The following is a 21,429-nucleotide window of genomic DNA, read 5'->3' as shown; positions in this document are numbered from 1 at the left end:
TTTTTTATTTTTTACTTAAATATTTAATAAAAATTTTATATTGCGACGAAACTATTTCTGATTAGCCAAATACATTTGCTGCTTTATTTACCGGAAAAGAAGAAACTTCGGAACTTCTTTTGACTTTCCTTAGATAACTATGGCACTTTGCAAAGGAAAACTTTTATTTCAATACTTTTTGAATAATCCCATTAATCATGCAAGATTTCTTTCGTTAGTACTTTTTGGAATGTAGAAATTTGTTTTATCTATCATTAACCTGTTGACAGATATATTTGGTTGATAGAAAAATTGTTTGTGATTTTTCAGGCAAAATGTCATGACCACCACTGGCACAACTCTAGGTTATTGACTAGGTTAACTAGCCATACTAGACTCCATAAAAACACATAAACAAGGATTTCCTGCTCTTCACATTATGCCTATATGTCTAGCAAAATTGTACTCCATCATAGTTTTCTCTCCTTGATAGAAGTCGCTGAACATGCTGAAAGCGAGACCGACATCTTTCGAATTCATTGTATACTCGTCTTGTGGGTTTTGTACTATTAAGGTTCATCATAACAAATGGACAAATATGGCCATATTTCAACTCAAAAACTACTCTGTGTATAGACTTACATATGCTGGAGGGGGTTAGGAGGGGTACTGATCCCGAAATCCTGGGCTTAACAATGCTTAAAAACCAAAATCCAGAGGTCCCGAATTTAAATAAATTTATATCCCGACATCCCTAAAATCGAAAGAAGAATTCCTAGATCCCGAAAGGGAAAATCTCAAAATCCTGAGCTTAAAAGCACCCGATCCTTTCGTCCTGATAAAGGTCATATCCCCCCTTTGCTGTTTGGAAAGTTTTATGGCCTAGCATCCACTAGATATATAAAAGTTTAATGCATTTTGTGTTTTTATAATCGAAAGATAAAATCTTTTTTGGTTTTTGATGGGCATTTTTTTTCTTCTTTATATAATAATAATAATAATAAATTCTTTATTTAAAGAGGGTAAACTCAGTTAGTTACAATAAACTAATCTTCCCTGAGGCCCTCACATACAAATTACAATACAATCAAAACAGATATTTACACATAGTTAATTTACACTCATGTAGTTCAATGTATTGTTATTAACATAAGATATAATGCTGTTTACAGGGGCGGATTTAGGCGGGGGCGTGGCGGGCGTGCACCCCCCCTAAAATTTGCAAAGCATGGGTGACTTCAACATATTTAAGTATCAGAAGAGACCATTCAATCTTTTTTAACATTCAAAGTATATAAAACAGTCAGTTTAACAGAATCAATGTTATTACTAATCAACTGACCTACGCTTTATTAAAGTTCTATAAATAACTTCAAAGGAAGGTGTCAAACGCGGAGCTGCGTTTGATGACAAATATAATAGGTTTTTAGCAGTTAAAGTAAAAACAAATGTTACATTGTATTTGCGGTTTTTATAATCAATTTGTTTGATAATCGAAGTTCCAAAACATCCCTTACTCACTTTCACAATTTCATCATGACACGGTCAAGAAAACAGTGAGATTCTTTTATAATATCCCGGCGTAATGAAAGATAGAAATACTGTTTCAAGCGAAAGGTTAGTTTATTAATTTGTTTCTCTGTGTCTATATTTATTTCTCACTTGCAACCTAAACATTTAGCCGAATTCTGTAATGTATTACTGTATGCTTGGGATCCCAAGAAAATAAATATAACTGCGTAAATGCATCTCATTCTGGTTTTAGTTGTTTGTGGCGAACACAGTGAAGTCTGGCACGACCTCCGAAAATCATAAAAGTAAAAATCAATTGGTATGAAAGGACAATTAAAAATCGCTGGTAAAAGTAGAAATTTTCGTTTGAAAATTATATTGGTCAGGTGAGCAATTGTGATCTGTCTCGTCTCACTTTGCGTCCGTCTGTCCGCCCGTCTATCTGTAGATTGTTGTCAGGTGTGGATTAAGGCGGTTTCAGCTTGAAACTTTAATTTCTCGCTAATTTTACCACACAATAGTTCGAGATATCTAAAGTTCACCCCTTTAGAAGAATATTTCAATAGTTTTACCTAAAAAAAACCTCCAAATATTTTTCGCCTCGCTCCGCTCGGCGAACATAAAACTTTGCGCCCCCCCCCCTAACTGGAAATCCTGGATCCGCCCCTGGTTTAAGATGTATACATGTAGTCAAAAAATCAAATGAAAATAAAAAATAAAAAATATACAAATACATTGTAGCAAAAATTTCTTATCAGGGTTGTGTTAGGTATTTCTTGATACTTTGCTTAAAAGTAAAAGTGTTTTGAGCTTTATGCATTGTGTGTGGTAGTCCATTCTATAATACTGATCCAGAATAAGCAAAGGATTTCTTAAATAGTTCAGCTTTTGGCTTAGGAACTATCAGATTACCTTGAGTGACGCCTTTCTGCAGAAGGTGTAAGATTAGAATAAACAAACACCTGAATACACCTTATCGCTATTTGTCAGCCATTACTGGATACATTTGTACTACACAGGTTCCCATGAAATTTTGCCATCATAAAACAAAATATCTGACGCCAAAATGGAAAAGTGATTGTTGTAGGCCTGGGTAGCGGGGATTAGCGAAAAGGTGTATTACTTTGATACTGTCCACTCAGATAAATTCTTTATCTCACCTATAGTTGTGAGGATCCTATTGTCCATGTCAATTAAGGACAATCAATCCAATACAAACCAGTGTTTACCTGAAGGAGCATCTCAAAATTGTACCACAACTTAGTTAATTTTCACACCTTATGCACAATGATGCATGAAGGGGAAAAAAATGCCCATCAAAATCGAAAAGAGATTTTATCTTTCTGTAACACAAAATGCATTTAACTTTTATATATTTAGTGGATGCCAGGCATAAAAACTTTTCCAACTGGACAGGTAAGTCTGTACTCAGAATGATTTTTTACATGTAAATGGCTAAGTATTCAGTAAAGTGCTGTTTCAATGGGTGTCCCAGAAAAATGCATTTTTTTCATATTTTAAATTATTTTGAGTTTTAATGCAGGTAGCTAATCAATTCACTGCATGATGAAGAGATAATATAAACAGTCTCATATGAAAAGTTTATTGTTGAATAAAGTATTTTATAAATGAAGTGTTGAATTCCCTATTTTTTGCATGCTTATTTTGTGACATGGTCGAATGACCTAAAATCAAAATTGTTTTATTAACCTTTTTGTATGAATGGCAACTAGGTAAAAAGGATTTTCAGGTAAAACAATAGGGTTGGCAAGGTTAAGGACACTAAAACATGAAAAATCATCGAAAAATCAGGATTAAAAACAATTTTAAATGGTCATGTTGTTGGACTAACATTTTCTGTCTTCTTCCTATGTGAAAATGAAATATAAGTTATGTAACAATAGAGGGCAATTAAATGCACAAAATATCTTGAGGCTTGAGCTTATTAACTAAAATGTGATAATTCATCATGAAGTTACAGCAGAAAGTTTTATTTTTTTCAGGAATTGTCATTAAAGTTTACTCTTGAAAAATCTGTCCAACCGTTACGGGCGAAAATTTCAATTTTCATTTGCAAGTTGCCAACTCAGTTTAAGTTTTTTTTAATGTTTATGACAACAAATTTTACGACAATCGCGATGTGCATACGGTATTGCTGTCAACTGTTCCTTTTTACTTGAGGTCAACGACATTGAAGGGGTGAACACTCTTTCTGTCCAACCAAGAGATGGAAGTTACATCCAACATTTGTCCAAAAAAATGTTACGTCCAACATCCAAGATATTCTCTAAAATGGCTACCACAAGTCACAGAATCAATTTCGCTTCTACTTTGACAATTACTTAACCTTAAATACTACCATATAAATGAAAAATAAAGAGGTTTTAAACTGTTGACAGTCTAAATTTGACATAATTTTGAAAATTAGGACGTAACAAGAGTCCATTAATTTTCTGTTGGACGAACCGTAGGACAAAATCTTCTAATGTCGGACGTAACAGCTTTTTAAAAGTAAAAAGAACCTTGTTAACAACTAACAAGTCCACATAAACTAAAAAATAGTTCTCAGACCCTTCCTAGTCTCTTCTTAAGAGGTGCCCATTTTTAAATTCCCATTAGGATCAGTAAATTAATGAATTCTGTCCAATGTTTGTCCGACAGGGAATATTATCTGTCCTATGTTTGTCCAACAGTTTTTTATGGTTTTGTTTTATCCATTTATTTAATAATGAACCATTTTACCTCTTGCTGAGGAACACCAGCTGTAGATATTAGTATAAACAGCATAGTTTTGATTTTGTTTTTGACTTTCAATGATGCAAATGGAACAAATTCTCATCCAAAAATGTCCCCGTTTGTCCGACATATTTTAAGATTTTTTCCAACTTATAAGTTAGTTTTTGAAAAATTTAACAAAATGATATACTTTAATTGAAGATCTTATGAACTGTCAGAGAAAAATTGATATATTTATTAACTAGGCCTTCATATAAAAGGAAAATATTCAATTTTTCAATGTCCTGTTACGTCCAACATAACCTCTGTCCAACATGCTATTTAGGTCTAATTTTATGTTTTCTGACTAAATAACTATCTTTTTACATGTAAAACCCTAAACTAGAATCATTCTCCTTTCAGAAAATCATGTTATGAAGATTGAAACAGCTACTTTTAAAACCATACATGTTGTCACACACTAACAACACTATACTGAATACTTAGCCAAATACAGCCATATTTGTCAGTTTGTTATGATGAACCTTAAGAATGCATTGTGAAGTCACAATTTCAATTGAAAAGCATGCATAATACATGTACGTATTCGTATGACGTACAAAAACTTTGACAATCACCATACTTTTCCATGCTTTTCCTACATCACAATGCTTGTTATAAAGTCGCACTAAGAAACAATTGTTTGATGGCCTTGTTTATGTTGATTTACATTATGGGGCAACCAGTTTAACTCATTCTTTAAAATCAAATTGAGGTAGGTGCAAAGGGGATTACTATTTGCGAACAACAGCGACCTTAACTATTGGAATAAAGCTTTATATTCAAGAGAAAAAAAAATTTGGAGACTTCATGCCTTATAGATTCCTTATATTATTATATTTTTGTCTGTAGTGTTTATTGGTCTTGACCTCATTTCATGGTTTAATAAATTTCTCACTTATTCATAGATAACTTTATATGGTGATATGGTAATTGGGTTCCTTAGATGTTCTAAATGTCCGTCAGACGAAGATATCCTGACCTGGACCTCATTTCATGGAACAGTGACTGTTGTTGTTTTATTTTGTCTGTTTTTAAAAAGGAGTTGGTTAACTATATATTTGGTGAATGAAATGATTGTAAGGTATATACACCAGTCTGACATGTTCCATATATGATCTTGACCTCATTTTTGTTGTTCATTGCTGCATTTTAAGTATTTTTTGTGTTCATGGACAATTTTTAATCAGTAAAAGGTACGCTATATTTGGTGTATGGAATGATTGTAATGTGTTTTTGTCTGTCTGGCAGGTCTTACCTGTAATTGAACTTAATTTTATGGTTCATTGGTGAATTTTAAGTTTGTGGCTAAAATCTGCTTCTCAGATACTACGTATACATTGTATAAGCAATATGTCAACTATATCTGTTGCATGGAATGATTGTAAGGTGTACATTTCTGTCTGGCAGGTTTATCTGTTTTTGACTTCATTTTCATGGTTCATAGGTCAATATAATCATGTACATGTATGCTACCTGGTTAGCTCATTTTTTCTTCCTTTCAACTAATTTTCATACTTTTTGGTAATCAGATATAGACAGAAATGAGGTAATTTATAAGTTTGATGAAATGTATGTGTTCCGGACCATATGAGTATTTGGACCATACGCGTATGGTCATGACCATATGGGTATATACTCATATGGTCCGACCATACGCGTACGGTCCGACCGTACGCGTATGGTCGGGGTGATTAACACCCTGTTACAGTTTACTTTTAATACTTCTAAACTCTTTATATGCTATGATCGTTCATTAAAAAGACACTAGCTATCATATAGGTAATTTTATTATTATATTATAATAAAAATATTAGCTAAATAAAAATGAGAAGTTTCACATATAGTTAATTTGACTTCCTTGTCAAACCTATAATAAACACATTTTATACCGATGGTCATTACCGATGGTCATTACCGATTTGTTATTACGAGTGAACGGCAATATGTCGACTTAAAGAAATAAATTCCAAAAATTTCTTAATAAACTGTCACACAAGAATCACTGGAAAATAACATAGTTTATATAAGTTGTCTTGTAAATATGGTGTATTACAATGATGTTACGATATTTGAGATCTAGAGCTTCTTAAAAACACCGTAGAAATATCAAAATGGCCCGAGACCTTGGTATCACTGTAAGCAGCTACAAAAAGGCCAACTTTTCACTCGTAAACAAAAGGTGTAAATGAAAAGGATCATGCACAACCAAGACTTGCAAATGCAAAAAATCTATGATACCATGTCGAAGTAAATGTCACCCAAGCCTACATGCAAGAATGTTATTAGCGATAAAAACTAACTATGGCATCAATATTTAATTTTTACGTAGTATTTGAAATAAAAAATTATACATTGTCATGTAACCATCATTGTTTTTTCGATAAAGTTTTTGTATTATTGAAACTTTTATAATGTAATTTAAAAAAAAATACCTATATGGTCCAAATACTCATATGGTCCGGTCCGTTAATAACTATTCGAGTATTATACTTATATGGTCCGACCATATGAGTATACGCACATGGTCATGACCATACGCGTATGGTCCAAATACTTATATGGTCCGGAACATATGCATATTTGCCAGAAATCTTATGCTTCTGTATGGTGCATACATTTTGGTTACAGTAAAGACCTCAACAATGAGCAATACTAATTATGAGTAAGCTATAAAAGGTCCAGGATTAGAAAATTGTAAAATGATTCAAAAGAGAAAACCCAACTGTTGTACGAATGGACATGAATAATTACAAGACAATGAAGAGAATGCTTTTATGTTTTCAGATTTACACAATCAAATCTCTCCAGATATGCCAAAGATTTTATAGATCCTATTGTAGAAAAAGAAGAGTTGTCAAAACCATTAGATGAATTTGATACCAGAAGGCATCGGCCAGTTAAGGCTGCTCGAACTGAAGAAACAATTATGGGTGACCAGGCTGTACAGTAAGTAAATGTTTTAAAGGAGCCAGGATTATCATACTTTTTCTGTAGCAGAAAAATTAGTCACTAAATATACTTTGAAAATAAATTACATTTGTACATCAGAATAAAATTACATCTATAAAATACAGAGAAGTGGTATAATTGGTAATAAGACAACTATCCATCAGAAATCAAATGACACAAATGACACAGATATTAGCAATTATATGTCACTTCAACCTTCAACAATGAGCAAAACCCATACTGTACAACAAGCATTGAAAGGTCCTAGCATGACAAAATGTATAATATTAAAATTGAAATATAAGTGTTTCATTCCTCACCAGACTTTTCCACAATCACAGAAAATACCAGAAGATACACATACATGTAACAGTAATCAAAGAAATCATGCTGATCGCAGCTAGTGAAAAGACTTTAACAGTAAAGCTCAAGCTTCACAATTTAAGAGATATTTTCAAGATTAATAAATCTGATTTCTGTTTGGTACAGTAGAGAAAATTGATACAAGTGTAGCAAAATCTTTTTTGATTCATAACAGCCAAGTTTTAGATATGCATAAGAATTATGTACACATTTTTTTCACTGGGATTGTTTATTATGAATCAAGTACTACTGCATGTGAGGTATAATATATAGAAAACGGGACAATTAATTATTAAAACTCACTACATGTATAATCATTTCAGGAAATTCATAAATATAATTATGAGAGATGGGAAGAAAGATGTGGCAAGAAGTGTAATAGATCAGGTAAAACTCATGGTAGTGTATATCAGACTTATCAGATACCATTATTTTTGGACAAAAGAGAAGAAAATCTGTGCAATCCCTGAAAAACACATAAAATTATATCCATGTTAATTGTTATTGTAGCTTCAGAAGTTTTTTACACCAATTTTGAATGAAATTAGATACACTTTACTAATGAAAGTTGTTCTATTGTTTATAATAAGAAAACGAAATGTCCTTTCAGAGGTATAACATTTCATGTATTGACTGAAATGTTTGTATGAGCTATTGCCTCAGTTGGTGTCCTTCCCAGTTTGTATGGAGGAAACATATATTGCTGTAATCAATAGTTAAGTTTTCTAATAAGTTGTGATAATGTAATTTTTATTAAACATTGATATTTGATATGCTTTGAATAAATACATGATTTTACTACTTTTCAGACTTTAAATTATTCGATATTAAAGTTATATCTATGGTGTTAATTTTCTGAATATGGAAAAAATATACTTATTGCAAATTTATTATATTCATTATGAAATCATATCCCTTAGTTACTTATTTTTCAGACTTTTGCCAATATTAAGAGAAAACAAATAGAAAGATACCACAGAGCTCCAACACAAGAGGAAAAGGAGAAAATAGAACTTGACCCTGTTAAAATATTTCATCAAGCCTATGAAAATTGTAAACCTGTCTTGTATACAAGAACAAAAGTACATGGAGGTTTTAAATATAAGGTAAACAATCTTTATATTGGAGTATCCATTGTTCCAGTTACAGTAGCAACACTACAGACATAGTATAATACATAATACATTAGAACTGAACCTTTAAAAAAAACTTAAGTCAAAGGAGTTGTTATTTTAGAAGAAATGGCATAGAAAAAAAAACTTTCTCAAGGATGATAAAAAAAAAAACAAACACAATAGTGCATGATTTCATTCTGAAAAGAGGATGTAAAATCACTACCTTCCTTTTTGAAATACAAAACTTTACCTTAAAAGTATGAAAATATGTAGAAGGTGTTACTTATGAAAGAGAATGAGCTCTGAATATATAATTAAAAATAGCATGACAGTACTTATTATGTTTGCTGTAAATGAAGTTTGAGAGGGTTTTTTTTTTTTTAATTTAATTTTAAATACAGTTTAACCATACAAATACAAATTCTGTTGTACTTATTAAATAAAAATATATGTCCATATGAAAACCATGAATTTACAACATTTTAAGTGATGACATTCAATAGCAAAAGCATGTGTTGTTTTTTATTTGGTCGGGTTGTTGTCTCTTTGACACATTCCCCATTTCCATTCTCAATTTTATTTTATCACAATTTTCAAGAGAGTATATAATGTAACCAAGTTATATTTAGAATACCAAGTTATTTTTAGAATAATTGGACATTAATTTTTTTTTAAAAGTTTTCCTGAATGGATCCTTAGATTATCAATGCATAAAGTGTTGTAAAAATTTAGTCTGTTTCTACAAGAAACAATTCATACTTTAATAATTGTGGTCAGTTATTTTCACCATCATACATTATACATAAAATATACCCAAAAGAAATGTAGAAATTTTATCCCATTGAAACTAGTGGATTTTTCTCTCACAGATGTTAAGAGGATTGAATGCAAAAGTTCTACAAAATTGTTACAGGTTTTTGTATCCAGGGTCAGTAGTTGACAAGATTTTAGTTGATTAGTATATTAAGGGTGTAATCCACATACGTCAAATATTTGTACTTTTTAATTTTTCACAGGTACCTTGTCCATGTGAAGGCAATACACAATCTTTTAAGTCTATGAAGTTTTTAATTACTGCTGCTGAAGAGAAAGACAAGAGGATAAGAATGTGGAAAAGGTTATCCCTGGAAATTATTGATGCTTCCAGAAATGAGGTTCAATTTGTTGTTGTTTTGCTTATTTCCAACTTGATTAAAAATTGGTAGCCATGTCATAAATAAGAAAAACAATAAAGTTATTCAGTTTAATTTTCAATAAATCCTGTATTGTTTATTTCCTTATTGTACCCCTGCATTGAAAGGAGGGGTATCAGATTGTGTTGGTTCTGTCTACCCCATAAAATTTGAACATGTTTTTTTTTCAAGCTTCATGTGGTAGATGCATTTCACACTCAACTCTCATCAACATCCTGTACCTATGTGGTTACCTTAGATTGGCTTGAATGCCTTTAGTTACAAAAACAACTCAGATTAAAATGTTTTTCAAAAGAGATGTCAGGCTTTCTCTTTTTTTGTTTTTTTTTTTGGGGGGGGGGGGGGGGGTAGTTACTAGTGTAACGAAAACCGAGCGGTCAGGCTTTGGTGTTAAACTATAAATGTGTAACCCTTAGTGTGTTGCTATAAGAATGTGTTTTATAACAATGTATAAGTATATATGAACTAAAGTTATTACTGGCGACCCTTCTTTGGTAGCGTGGTACTCTGGTATCGTGGTACTTTACAGTATTCCGGTAGATCTAAGGTTGGTTCTGTATAGGTTTTGTGGTACTTAGTGGTATTCTGGTAGATCTTAGTTTGGTTCTGTTTAGGTTTTTGTAAGAATAACAGACTCGTTAAATAAAATCAACTTGTATTAACTTTAAGATGCGTTAAATATCTACAATTCATACAAATAGTATATAATTTAACAGTATTCTAGTCTAACAAATAAATACCTTACTTAATTAGAATATCGTAAAGAAAATGGATAGCGGAAATATCCTATAAATACCTCGAAAGTTTAGTTTGGTTATCGGCAAATGGTAAATCAAATTCAATGTGAAAAGATAACGTTTCTCTCGAGAAGTTATTCTCTAAATGCAACTTGTTAAGGAATTAACAAGCCCACATTATACGGAAGTAGTCTGGTTACTACTTAGTCTGGTAAATGGTTTCGGTACATGTATATATTTAAATCGCTTGGAATTAGCGTGTCAGTTACTTGCCCAGGGTAAAGTCGTACTGAAGTCTTTTCTGTTTTCTCCACCGTATTTATACTTAGGTAAACCAATCTACCGATTTGTTTACCATTCACCGGAATTACCAAATCCAGAGCCCACGTCATAACAAAAATAGGTTATGACGTCATTGTGTTGTACGTCATTTGAAGTAAACAATTCACAGCTGTTCTGATTGTAAAAACATAGACAAGAATAATAAAAAGTTGACAAACATAGTTACACAAGAAATAGTCAATTAATGGTAAGGTTTTAACAACATCATCACACAATTTTAGGGAAAACAAGTTCCATTTCAAGGGACCCCCATTTCGTTACACTAGTTTAGAATTCCTTCCAAATAGGTTTACAATAAATATACTTTTTTTTCTTCAGAAAATCATATATATATTGTGATGGGTTATTTTCAGCATCATATATAATTTAAAAAAAAAACAAAGTACTAACTGTCATGACTGTCTCAGTCTAATGTTTAGCTGATTATTGCATTCAATATTACTGTATAGATGTTTGCAAAAAACAAACCTCTTTTCAAAGACATTTTTAGCTCACCTGGCCCGAAGGGCCAAGTGAGCTTTTCCCATCACTTGGCGTCCGTCGTCCGTCGTCGTCGTCCGTCGTCGTTAACTTTTACAAAAATCTTCTCCTCTGAAACTACTGGGCCAAATTAATCCAAACTTGGCCACAATCATCATTGGGGTATCTAGTTTAAAAAATGTGTGGCGTGACCCGGCCAACCAACCAAGATGGCCGCCATGGCTAAAAATAGAACATAGGGGTAAAATGCAGTTTTTAGCTTATAACTCAAAAACCAAAGCATTTAGAGCAAATCTGACATGGGGTAAAATTGTTTATCAGGTCAAGATCTTTCTGCCCTCAAATTTTCAGATGAATCCGACAACCCGTTGTTGGGTTGCTGCCCCTGAATTGGTAATTTTAGGGAATTTTTGCTGTTTTTGGTTATTATCTTGAATATTATTATAGATAGAGATAAACTGCAAACAGCAATAATGTTCAGCAAAGTTAGCTTTACAAATAAGTCAACAGGACCAAAATGGTCAGTTGACCCCTTTAGGAGTTATTGACCTTTATAGTCAATTTTTAACCATTTTTCGTAAATCTTAGAAATCTTTTACAAAAATCTTCTCCTCTGAAACTACTGTGCCAAATTAATCCAAACTTGGCCACAGTCATCTTTGGGGTATCTAGTTTAAAAAATGTGTGGCGTGACCCGGCCAACCAACCAAGATGGCCGCCATGGCTAAAAATAGAACATAGGGGTAAAATGCAGTTTTAAGCTTACAACTCAAAAACCAAAGCATTTAGAGCAAATCTGACATGGGGTAAAATTGTTTATCAGGTCAAGATCTTTCTGCCCTCAAATTTTCAGATGAATCCGACAACCCGTTGTTGGGTTGCTGCCCCTGAATTGGTAATTTTAGGGAATTTTTGCTGTTTTTGGTTATTATCTTGAATATTATTATAGATAGAGATAAACTGCAAACAGCAATAATGTTCAGCAAAGTTAGCTTTACAAATAAGTCAACAGGACCAAAATGGTCAGTTGACCCCTTTAGGAGTTATTGACCTTTATAGTCAATTTTTAACCATTTTTCGTAAATCTTAGAAATCTTTTACAAAAATCTTCTCCTCTGAAACTACTGTGCCAAATTAATCCAAACTTGGCCACAGTCATCTTTGGGGTATCTAGTTTAAAAAATGTGTGGCGTGACCCGCCCAACCAACCAAGATGGCCGCCATGGCTAAAAATAGAACATACGGGTAAAATGCAGTTTTTGGCTTATAACTCAAAAACCAAAGCATTTAGAGCCAATCTGACAAGGGTTAAAAGTGTTTATCAGGTCAAGATCTATCTGTCCTGAAATTTTCATATGAATCGGAGAACCTGTTGTTGGGTTGCTGCCCCTGAATTGGTATTTTTAAGGAAATTTTGCTGTTTTTGGTTATTATCTTGAATATTATTATAGATAGAGATAAACTGTAAACAGCAATAATGTTCAGCAAAGTAAGATTTACAAATACGTCAATGCAAAGGAAATAGTCAGCTGACCCCTTTAGGAGTTATTGCCCTTTATAGTCAAATTTTAACCATTTTTTCGTAAATCTTAGTAATCTTTTACAAAAATCGTCTCCTCTGAAACTACTGGGGCAAATTAAACCAAACTTGGCCACAATCATCATTGGGGTATCTAGTTTAAGAAATGTGTGGCGTGACCCGGCCAACCAACCAAGATGGCCGCCATGGCTAAAAATAGAACATAGGGGTAAAATGCAGTTTTTGGCTTATAACTCAAAGACCAAAGCACTTAGAGCAAATCTGACATTAAAAAATTGTTAATCAGGTCCAGATCTTTTTGCCCTCAAATTTTTAGATGAATCCGACAACCCGTTGTTTGGTTGCTGCCCCTGAATTGGTAATTTTAGGGAATTTTTGCTGTTTTTGGATATTATCTTGAATATTATTATAGATAGAGATAAACTGTAAACTGCAAAAATGTTCAGCAAAGTTAGATTTACAAATAAGTCAACATGACCATAAATAGTCAATTGACCCCTTAAGGAGTTATTGCCCTTTATAGTTAATTTTTAGCATTTTTCATAAATTTTTGTAAATTTTTAGAAAATATTTTCCACTGTAATTACTGGGCCAAGTTCATTATAGATAAAGATAATTGTAGCAACAAGAATGTTCAGTAAAGTAAGATCTACAAACACATCACCATCACCAAAGCACAATTATGTCATGAATTTATCTGTGTCCATTGTTTAATATGCACATAGACCAAGGTGAGCGACACAGGCTCTTGAGAGCCTCTAGTTATGTTTATAGAATAGATATACCTGTACAAAGTATCTTTGTATATTTCAGGGTGTTGCAATCAGGAAGAAACAGAATCTACATCGAGAGTGTCAAGCTAACAGAGCATATTCTCATTTTAGATGGAGCAAGTGAAAACTGTCAATAGAACCTTTATTTTTGTTAGTATGTTTCCCATGTCATAGTGTGCTTTTGGGTTATAAAAACCCAGAACAATAAAAGAGTATGGTTGTATTATATCACATTTTCTTATTTGTCAATCATTCATTTGCCCTTTTCCATTGCAACAACTGTTATTATTAAGTGACTCTGTCTCAAGAAAATCTGCCAACACTGATTTCCAAGGCATTGTTTACCAACAGAAACACTATTTTTGCTGTTAATCTTAGCAAATTATTAGTCTTTCCTATTTTATGAGTGTAGAATTATTTTTCACAAAATACTGTTGATCATAAAATACTCTAACATATTTTGAATTGCAACAATTTTAGTGTAGTTCAAATTAAAATAAAATTCTTTCCCTTGTTCTTTTGTACATATATAACCGAACAAATGTAGTATAATGCTATATAACAACAGAAAAAAGAGGCTGTATTTTGGTATTGGTTTGCTTAATTGTTTCATTTGATCTATTTGTATTGTCTAGTCTGTTTATATACCAAAGGCCCAGTTAGAACCAAACTTGACAGGAATAAAATCATTGTTATATGAATCATGAAAATAAGAAGATATAGTATGTTTACCAAGTAGACAACTCTATCAGGGACAAAATAACATAACAATGAACAGAACTCATACAGCATAATAAGCAGATGTATTTGTGTGAATAAAATAAACTGCAACACAATAACATTGTAATATTGGATATTTCTGTTTGAAGTGTCAGTATTTTAAAGAATCTGGCAATTTAGAAGAATATCAAAACCTGGACAAAAAAAAACCCATCGACCTAACCTTCTATTTTGAAGTTGCCCTCATTCTGAGTAAGATTTGTTAGGACTTTTCTTTTTTGTTTTCTGGTAATTTCAAGAAATCTCTACATTTATAACATGGTTAGAATGATGGTAAACTGCGGAGTTAGCTCCCCATAATTGTTACTTTTTAGTGCTTTTCAACCAAATTATATCTTGAAATTACAGGACAGGAAAAGGAAAATTTATGTTATATATGTGCACCATTACACATTTTCAAAATAAATTTCATGTTTTTATGACTGCTTGATAGTCAGATACTTTAATAGGTTGATTTATGTGAAATCTTTTACCATTCTTGTGCAGAATCAAGATATATTTCTGTAACTCTTGTATTAGCGCATCTGTGATTATCATATATGCCTGTGTTTCCAATTGCAAAAGCAAGTTAAAGTCATAAGAAACCTCAAATTAAAAAAATAATGCATATGTTTTTTTATAACTCAATTGATAGTTTTCATTATAAAACTTGTGTACATATATTTTTTCGGAAGAAAAATTCTTAATTTGTTCATATTTAGAAGAAGTTTACTTTATTTTATTTGCTTCCTTCCAGGAAGCAATTCCCTGACATATTTTCCATATGCAAAGTGATCTCAGTATGACCCATCACGTAAAAATCGGGTGATTGCAATACGCATGGATGTCCTAAAAATAAACTATTATCTGATTGTACATGTTAAACACGTGCTCAATACCCATGCTTTAAGTTGATTGTTGACAAACAGGTGACAATCGTTTAACTTCGGCTTCAAAACACGAACTTTAATTACCTCCAATAGTTTCACAACACTGACCGATTGAAAAAAAAAAATTGACCATTATACGAAATTTATGCGAAAAAAATTTCATCAAACTTTGATTTGCATCTGAGGAAAGAAAGTGATTTTATATTTGGTCTATAGTTTGTGATGAAAGTCACAGAATGAAAGGCTTGGGATTTCAATTCAGCTGCAGCAGCATAAACTGTTTAAATAAACCCATTATATATTAGGGGATAGACAACCTGGATGTTTCGTACTTTATATACAAGTATGTTCTTTACAAAGTTTCCCTTTCATATATTCATCATCCTGGACCTCATTTTCATGGTTTAAAGACTGCTTCAAAAGACTGAATAGTTTTTTTGTAATGTGGGTTTTTCACTTCTTACTAGTAACTGGGTATCTATATTTGGTATACATGATCCTTGCAAGGTCTAAATGTAATCTCATTTTCATGGTCCATTTATAAATGTCAGGAACTTGTGTTATATATAAAATAATGAGACATGTTTTGAGACGGCTATCTACCAGAAACCAAAACATACACCTGTAAGCAATAAGTCAATGATACGTAGAGTATGGGACCATTGTCAGGTGTTGAGATTTCATGGTAAGGTCATTTTCTCAGTAACTAAAAGCATTAGGTCATCTATATTTGGTGTATTTAATAGTAGTTAGTGGACATGTCTGTCTGGCAGGTTATAGTGGTGACCTCATTTGCATGATTCAAAGAGTAAGTGTTTTGTTTTCATGTTCAACTACATTTCTCAGATAGAATAAGCAAAAGATTAACTATATGTGTGAACTGCAATGTCAATTTGCTGTATGATGTATTGTTTAATAAATTGATGACTACTTAATGTTCAGCGACAAATATTTCATGTAAATTCATAGTGATAATATGTGGAGATATAAATATACCCTGCTTTTATATTAGAACTACCCGTACACACCAAGTTTGATTTTCAACATGCTTACTCACAAGGTTCGGTTCATCCTAAATGTCAAAAGTCTGGTTTAACCTAGCATGCTAGTTTGGATCAATCCAATAATTTCCTTTTTTGTGCTTCTTTGTTACATATTTGTTTGTTTTTGTTCTGTTTGAGATTGTGACACGGTGATGACTGCTGTATCCCTATTTCTCAATTTTACCTATTATGTTTGTTTTGTCACTGCCACACACGTGAGATGGTTGTGAGCTATTACACAAGGTTCAATCCACCATTTTCTACATTTAAAGTCAGGAATATGACGGTTGTTGTTCATTTGTTTGATGAGTTTTATCATTTGATTAGGGAATATCTGTTTTGAATTTTCCTCAGAGTTCAGTATTTTTGTGATTTTACTTTTTCCTACACAATGTGTAAGCTGTAATGAGACCGTAGAGAAAGTTTAGAATGCATTGAAATTGAAAGCTTTCATTGTAAACCTTCATTTCTTCTATATTAATGCTAAAGTGCAACAGACAAATCAGGAGAGAAGTTCCAGAGATATTAAAATCTCTGTTTAACACATTATATGAATCAATGAATTGTTATGGGTGGACTTTCTTTATAATGAATATGCCTTTGATTTAGTTCACAAATTCAACCAGCCACTCAAGGTCATGCCAGAACCTTTTTTTTTGTTTGATGGTAATTCAATTAGAATGAAAATACATCAAAGGAGTCTGTAACAGTGATAGCAATACTCTTTTTTTTATCAAAAGTTTCTTGGATAAACATATATATCAGGTTATTGATACAGTTTTAAGGGGACAATACCCCTTCTAAAAATCTGAATGTTGATATTTTCTTTCTGTCTAAACATACATGATATTAAATTTGGAATACTACTTATTTTCAAAACATCTACCCATATATTTAGAGGAGGCTTCTTTAATGCAATGCGAGTATTAGAAGTATTGTGATATTATAATACAAATTTGGCATACCAATAAGGGTTATGAAAACAAACAGTGCTTGTTAACCATGCTAATTTTTGACACTATTTCAATTGGAATGACTGAAAAGAGTAGGCACAAATTAAAAGAATAAATCATGAAAAATGAAGATAAAAATTTAATAGCTATGATTTGTCATTTGTATATAAAACAATCACAAATAAACAAAGAAGACATTGAATGCTCAGTTTTACTTGTAATATCTCTGAGTATTTTGCTTATACCTTATACAATGTAATATTAATTTGTCCCATGACTTAAGCTCGAGTAACTGAACAACATATTTCCTTCACCTGGTGGTTTCATCAAACAAAAACAAAAAACAACAAAAAAGTCACAATCACATTGCTACAACAGCTCAAATATATTTCTGTAAGTAGTAAAACTAAATTTTACTTTGCTTATTAATAAAGTCATCTGAATTTATGAAATATAGATTTGTTCTGAAAAATTATAAATAAAAAAATAACTTTGTTGAACTGTTTTAGTGGACTTAAAGATGTCTCAACTTAATCTAGACCATGCAAAGAAGTCATTCAGTTTATATAGACACAAAAAGCTAATTTAATACTGGAAAGGTGTTGTAATGGCAAATAAGAATATAAATGTACATGTTAAAAGTAAAGCGTTGGGATTTGAACTGTTATTACCATAATATAAATTTGAATGAAAAAGAAATGTACTATATACATCACCTCGACAGCAACATAATGACAAAATAAATCAAAACATTTAGTGGACAACCCAGAGTCATTAACAATAGACAAATTTCCATACAATATATCCATAGTCTGTAAAAATTAAAGAACCTTAGTGAGCACACTCACATACCCCACGTCCCCACATTGTCATTGGAGAAATTAAATAAGTGTAAGAAAAAAAATTGTACAAGAAAAAATATTGAATAATAATTTTACTGTCAATATGCACATCTACATAGTATGTCCTTATTATCTACAAAGTTTCATGAAACTCTGTTGTATGGTTTCAGAGGAGTTGAGATGACAAACTGTTAAAGCAAATAAGTTCAAAGAGGTGTAACTCCTAGAAAAAAAATTGAATCGTAACTTCCTGTCGATATGCACATCTACATAGTATGCCCTTATTATTTTAAAAGGTTTCATGAAATTCTGTTGTGTAGTTTCAGAGGAGTTGCGATGACAAACTGTTGCAATAGTACATTAAAGTAAATAAGTTCAAAGGAGTATAACTCCTAGAAAAAAATTTGAATCGTAATGTCCTGTCAATATGCACATCTAGATAGTATGTCCTTATTATCTAAAATGGTTTCATGAAATTCTGTTGTGTGGTTTCAGAGGAGTTGTGATGACAAACTGTTGCAGTAGTACATTGAAGCAAATAAGTTCAAAGGGGTGTAACTCCTAGAAAAAAATTTGAATCGTAATTTCCTGTTAGTATGCACAACTGCATAGTATGTCCTTTTCATCTAAAAAGGTTTCGTGAAATTCTGTTGTGTGGTTTGAGAGGAGTTGCGATGACAAGAAACAGGACTGACGAACGGACGGACGGGTCAAAAACATTAAACCCTCCGCAACGTACTACGTTGCGTGGTGTATAATTATGATTAAAACCTGTTAAAAATCTCTTAATTTGTAAACATGAATAATATAAAATTAAACATGTTCTATTAGAATGGTGAATTCATGCCAAGTTTTGTTCCAAAGTTCAGCCTTGTCCTTTTCTGATATCTTGTGTAAATGCTGAAATAGAAAAAAATGTTTTGAAAACAGTTTTCTCTAAAAGCATCACTTATATCTATAAACTTTATCTTTGGACATTTTTGTAAATTAGAAATTTTTTCTCAAAAAGAAATTGCAGATAAAAATACTATTAGGAACTTCTATCCTTTGTTAGTCTTGTGTATTTTTAAAATTTTGGTTCATTTGTATGTTTTGAAGTTTAGCCTACAGCTAGCATTCATTTTGCTGAACTAGCATACATTATTGTTAAATGGCAAGATGAAGCCTGCCTCCAGGTGGAGGATTTTTATGCTGCGTTGAAGACCAATTGGTGACCTTTTACTGTTTTCTGTTTTTGGTCGGATTGGTGACGTCTTGCTTCCATTCTCTATTCCAGTTTTAAAGTCAAGAACATTTCAGTGTAACTATTTAAAAATAATCACCAGTAATTTTACTGTAATTCAAACATTTTTTGTGTAAAGAAACATGTAACAATTATTTCATAAAAATGTTGAATAATTATCAAAAGTTGTAGCTGTAAAGAATTGACTTGAAAATCTGCATGCAATTGCTCAATTCATATCATATTGCATGAACATTTGTTAAAACATGTAATTAATACAAATATAAGAGCTATTTATTTAATACATTGCATATGGATTTTTTATATTGATCAAGATAGTGTATCTATCAAACAAAATGTAATGTCTTTAAAAAAGAACTAGTATTGGAACTTTTAGGTATAATATTTAACAAAACATTGCATCGCAATAATGCTAAAAGTATGTACATCTTTATTGTAAAATTCTGTCTATTTAACCATCAGGGTGAAAATGCCAAGCTGAATTTTGTAAGTTTGAATTATTAGTGCATTTGTTATACATGTATATCTTAATTCTAAATATATTTGAAGGCATTATATACTTTAGCAGTAACTTAGGCTGTTGTTTTTTTTTTTTCTTTTTTGAATAATTTTTATACGACCGCAAAATTTGAAAAATTTTTCGTCGTATATTGCTATCACGTTGGCGTCGGCGTCGTCGTCGTCCTGCGTCCGAATACTTTTAGTTTTCGCACTCTAACTTTAGTAAAAGTGAATGGAAATCTATGAAATTTTAACACAAGGTTTATGACCACAAAAGGAAGATTGGTATTGATTTTGGGAGTTTTGGTCCCAACATTTTAGGAATTAGGGGCCAAAAAGGGCCCAAATAAGCATTTTCTTGGTTTTCGCACTATAACTTTAGTTTAAGTGAATAGAAATCTATGAAATTTTGACACAAGGTTTATGACCACAAAAGAACGGTTGGGATTGATTTTGGGAGTTTTGGTTTCAACAGTTTAGGAATTAGGGGCCAAAAAAGGGCCCAAATTAGCATTATTCTTGGTTTTCGCACAATAACTTTAGTTTAAGTAAATAGAAATCAATGAAATTTAAACACAATGTTAATGACTACAAAAGGAAGGTTGGTATTGATTTTGGGAGTTTAGGTCCCAACAGTTTAGGAATTAGGGGCCAAAAAGGGACCCAAATAAGCATTTTTCTTGGTTTTCGCACCATAACGTTAGTATAAGTAAATAGAAATCTATGAAATTTAAACACAAGGTTTATGACCATAAAAGGAAGGTTGGTATTGATTTTTGGAGTTTTGGTCACAACAGAATAAGGGGCCCAAAGGGTCCAAAATTAAACTTTGTTTGATTTCATCCAAATTGAATAATTGGGGTTCTTTGATATGCCGAATCTAACTGTCATGACTGTGTATGTAGATTCTTAACTTTTGGTCCCGTTTTCAAATTGGTCTACATTAAGGTCCAAAGGGTCCAAAATTAAACTTAGTTTGATTTTGACAAAAAATGAATCAGTTAGGTTCTTTGATATGCTGAATCTAAAAATGTACTTAGATTCTTGATTATTGGCCCAGTTTTCAAGTTGGTCCAAATCGGGGTCCAAAATTAAACTTTGTTTGATTTTATCAAAAATTGAATAAATGGGGTTCTTTGATATACCAAATCTAACTGTGTATGTAGATTCTTCATTTTTGGTCCTGTTTTCAAATTGGTCTACACTAAAGTCCAAAGGGTCCAAAATTAAACTTAGTCTGATTTTAACAAAAATTGAAATCTTGGGGTTCTTTGATATGCTGAATCCAAAAATGTACTTAGATTTTTTATTATGGGCCCAGTTTTCAAGTTGGTCCAAATCAGGATCTAAAATTATTATATTAAGTATTGTGCAATAGCAAGTCTTTTCAATTGCACAGTATTGCGCAATGGCAAGAAATATCTGATTGCACAATAT

General features: G+C 31.9%; 2 protein-coding genes across 3 annotated transcripts in view; one reads left to right on the top strand and one right to left on the bottom strand.

Annotated features, from left to right (window-relative positions):
- Positions 1 to 102: 102 nt before the first annotated feature.
- On the top strand, positions 103 to 13,989 carry LOC143045570 (small ribosomal subunit protein uS7m-like). Its single transcript, XM_076218171.1, has 6 exons — positions 103 to 213; positions 7,054 to 7,215; positions 7,905 to 7,968; positions 8,517 to 8,687; positions 9,713 to 9,850; positions 13,802 to 13,989. The coding sequence occupies exons 1-6, from the start codon at positions 140 to 142 to the stop codon at positions 13,883 to 13,885; spliced, it is 693 nt and encodes a 230-aa protein (XP_076074286.1). The 5' UTR covers positions 103 to 139; the 3' UTR covers positions 13,886 to 13,989.
- A 3,533-nt stretch (positions 13,990 to 17,522) lies between these two features.
- Positions 17,523 to 21,429, bottom strand: part of LOC143045567 (transmembrane protein 94-like) — a 64,053-nt gene continuing 60,146 nt past the window's right edge. For both annotated transcript variants that reach the window (XM_076218168.1, XM_076218169.1), the window contains one exon: positions 17,523 to 19,148. In XM_076218168.1, coding sequence (XP_076074283.1) covers positions 19,076 to 19,148 — 73 coding nt within the window. In that variant the 3' untranslated portion in view covers positions 17,523 to 19,075. The remainder of the gene's footprint in view (positions 19,149 to 21,429) is intronic.

This window comes from Mytilus galloprovincialis, chromosome 9 (genome assembly GCF_965363235.1).
Source record: "Mytilus galloprovincialis chromosome 9, xbMytGall1.hap1.1, whole genome shotgun sequence".
In the NCBI taxonomy this organism is placed as follows: Eukaryota; Metazoa; Mollusca; class Bivalvia; order Mytilida; family Mytilidae; genus Mytilus; species Mytilus galloprovincialis.
This window is presented reverse-complemented; position numbering and strand designations above follow the sequence as displayed.

Excerpts from the sequence above, each read along its gene's own strand:
- LOC143045570 (XM_076218171.1), top strand. The coding sequence starts at position 140 with ATGGCACTTTGCAAAGGAAAACTTTTATTTCAATACTTTTTGAATAAT. Across the intron at positions 7,216-7,904 it reads ATGGGTGACCAGGCTGTACA|GAAATTCATAAATATAATTA; the intron begins GTAAGTAAATGT and ends TAATCATTTCAG. Across the intron at positions 8,688-9,712 it reads ATGGAGGTTTTAAATATAAG|GTACCTTGTCCATGTGAAGG; the intron begins GTAAACAATCTT and ends AATTTTTCACAG.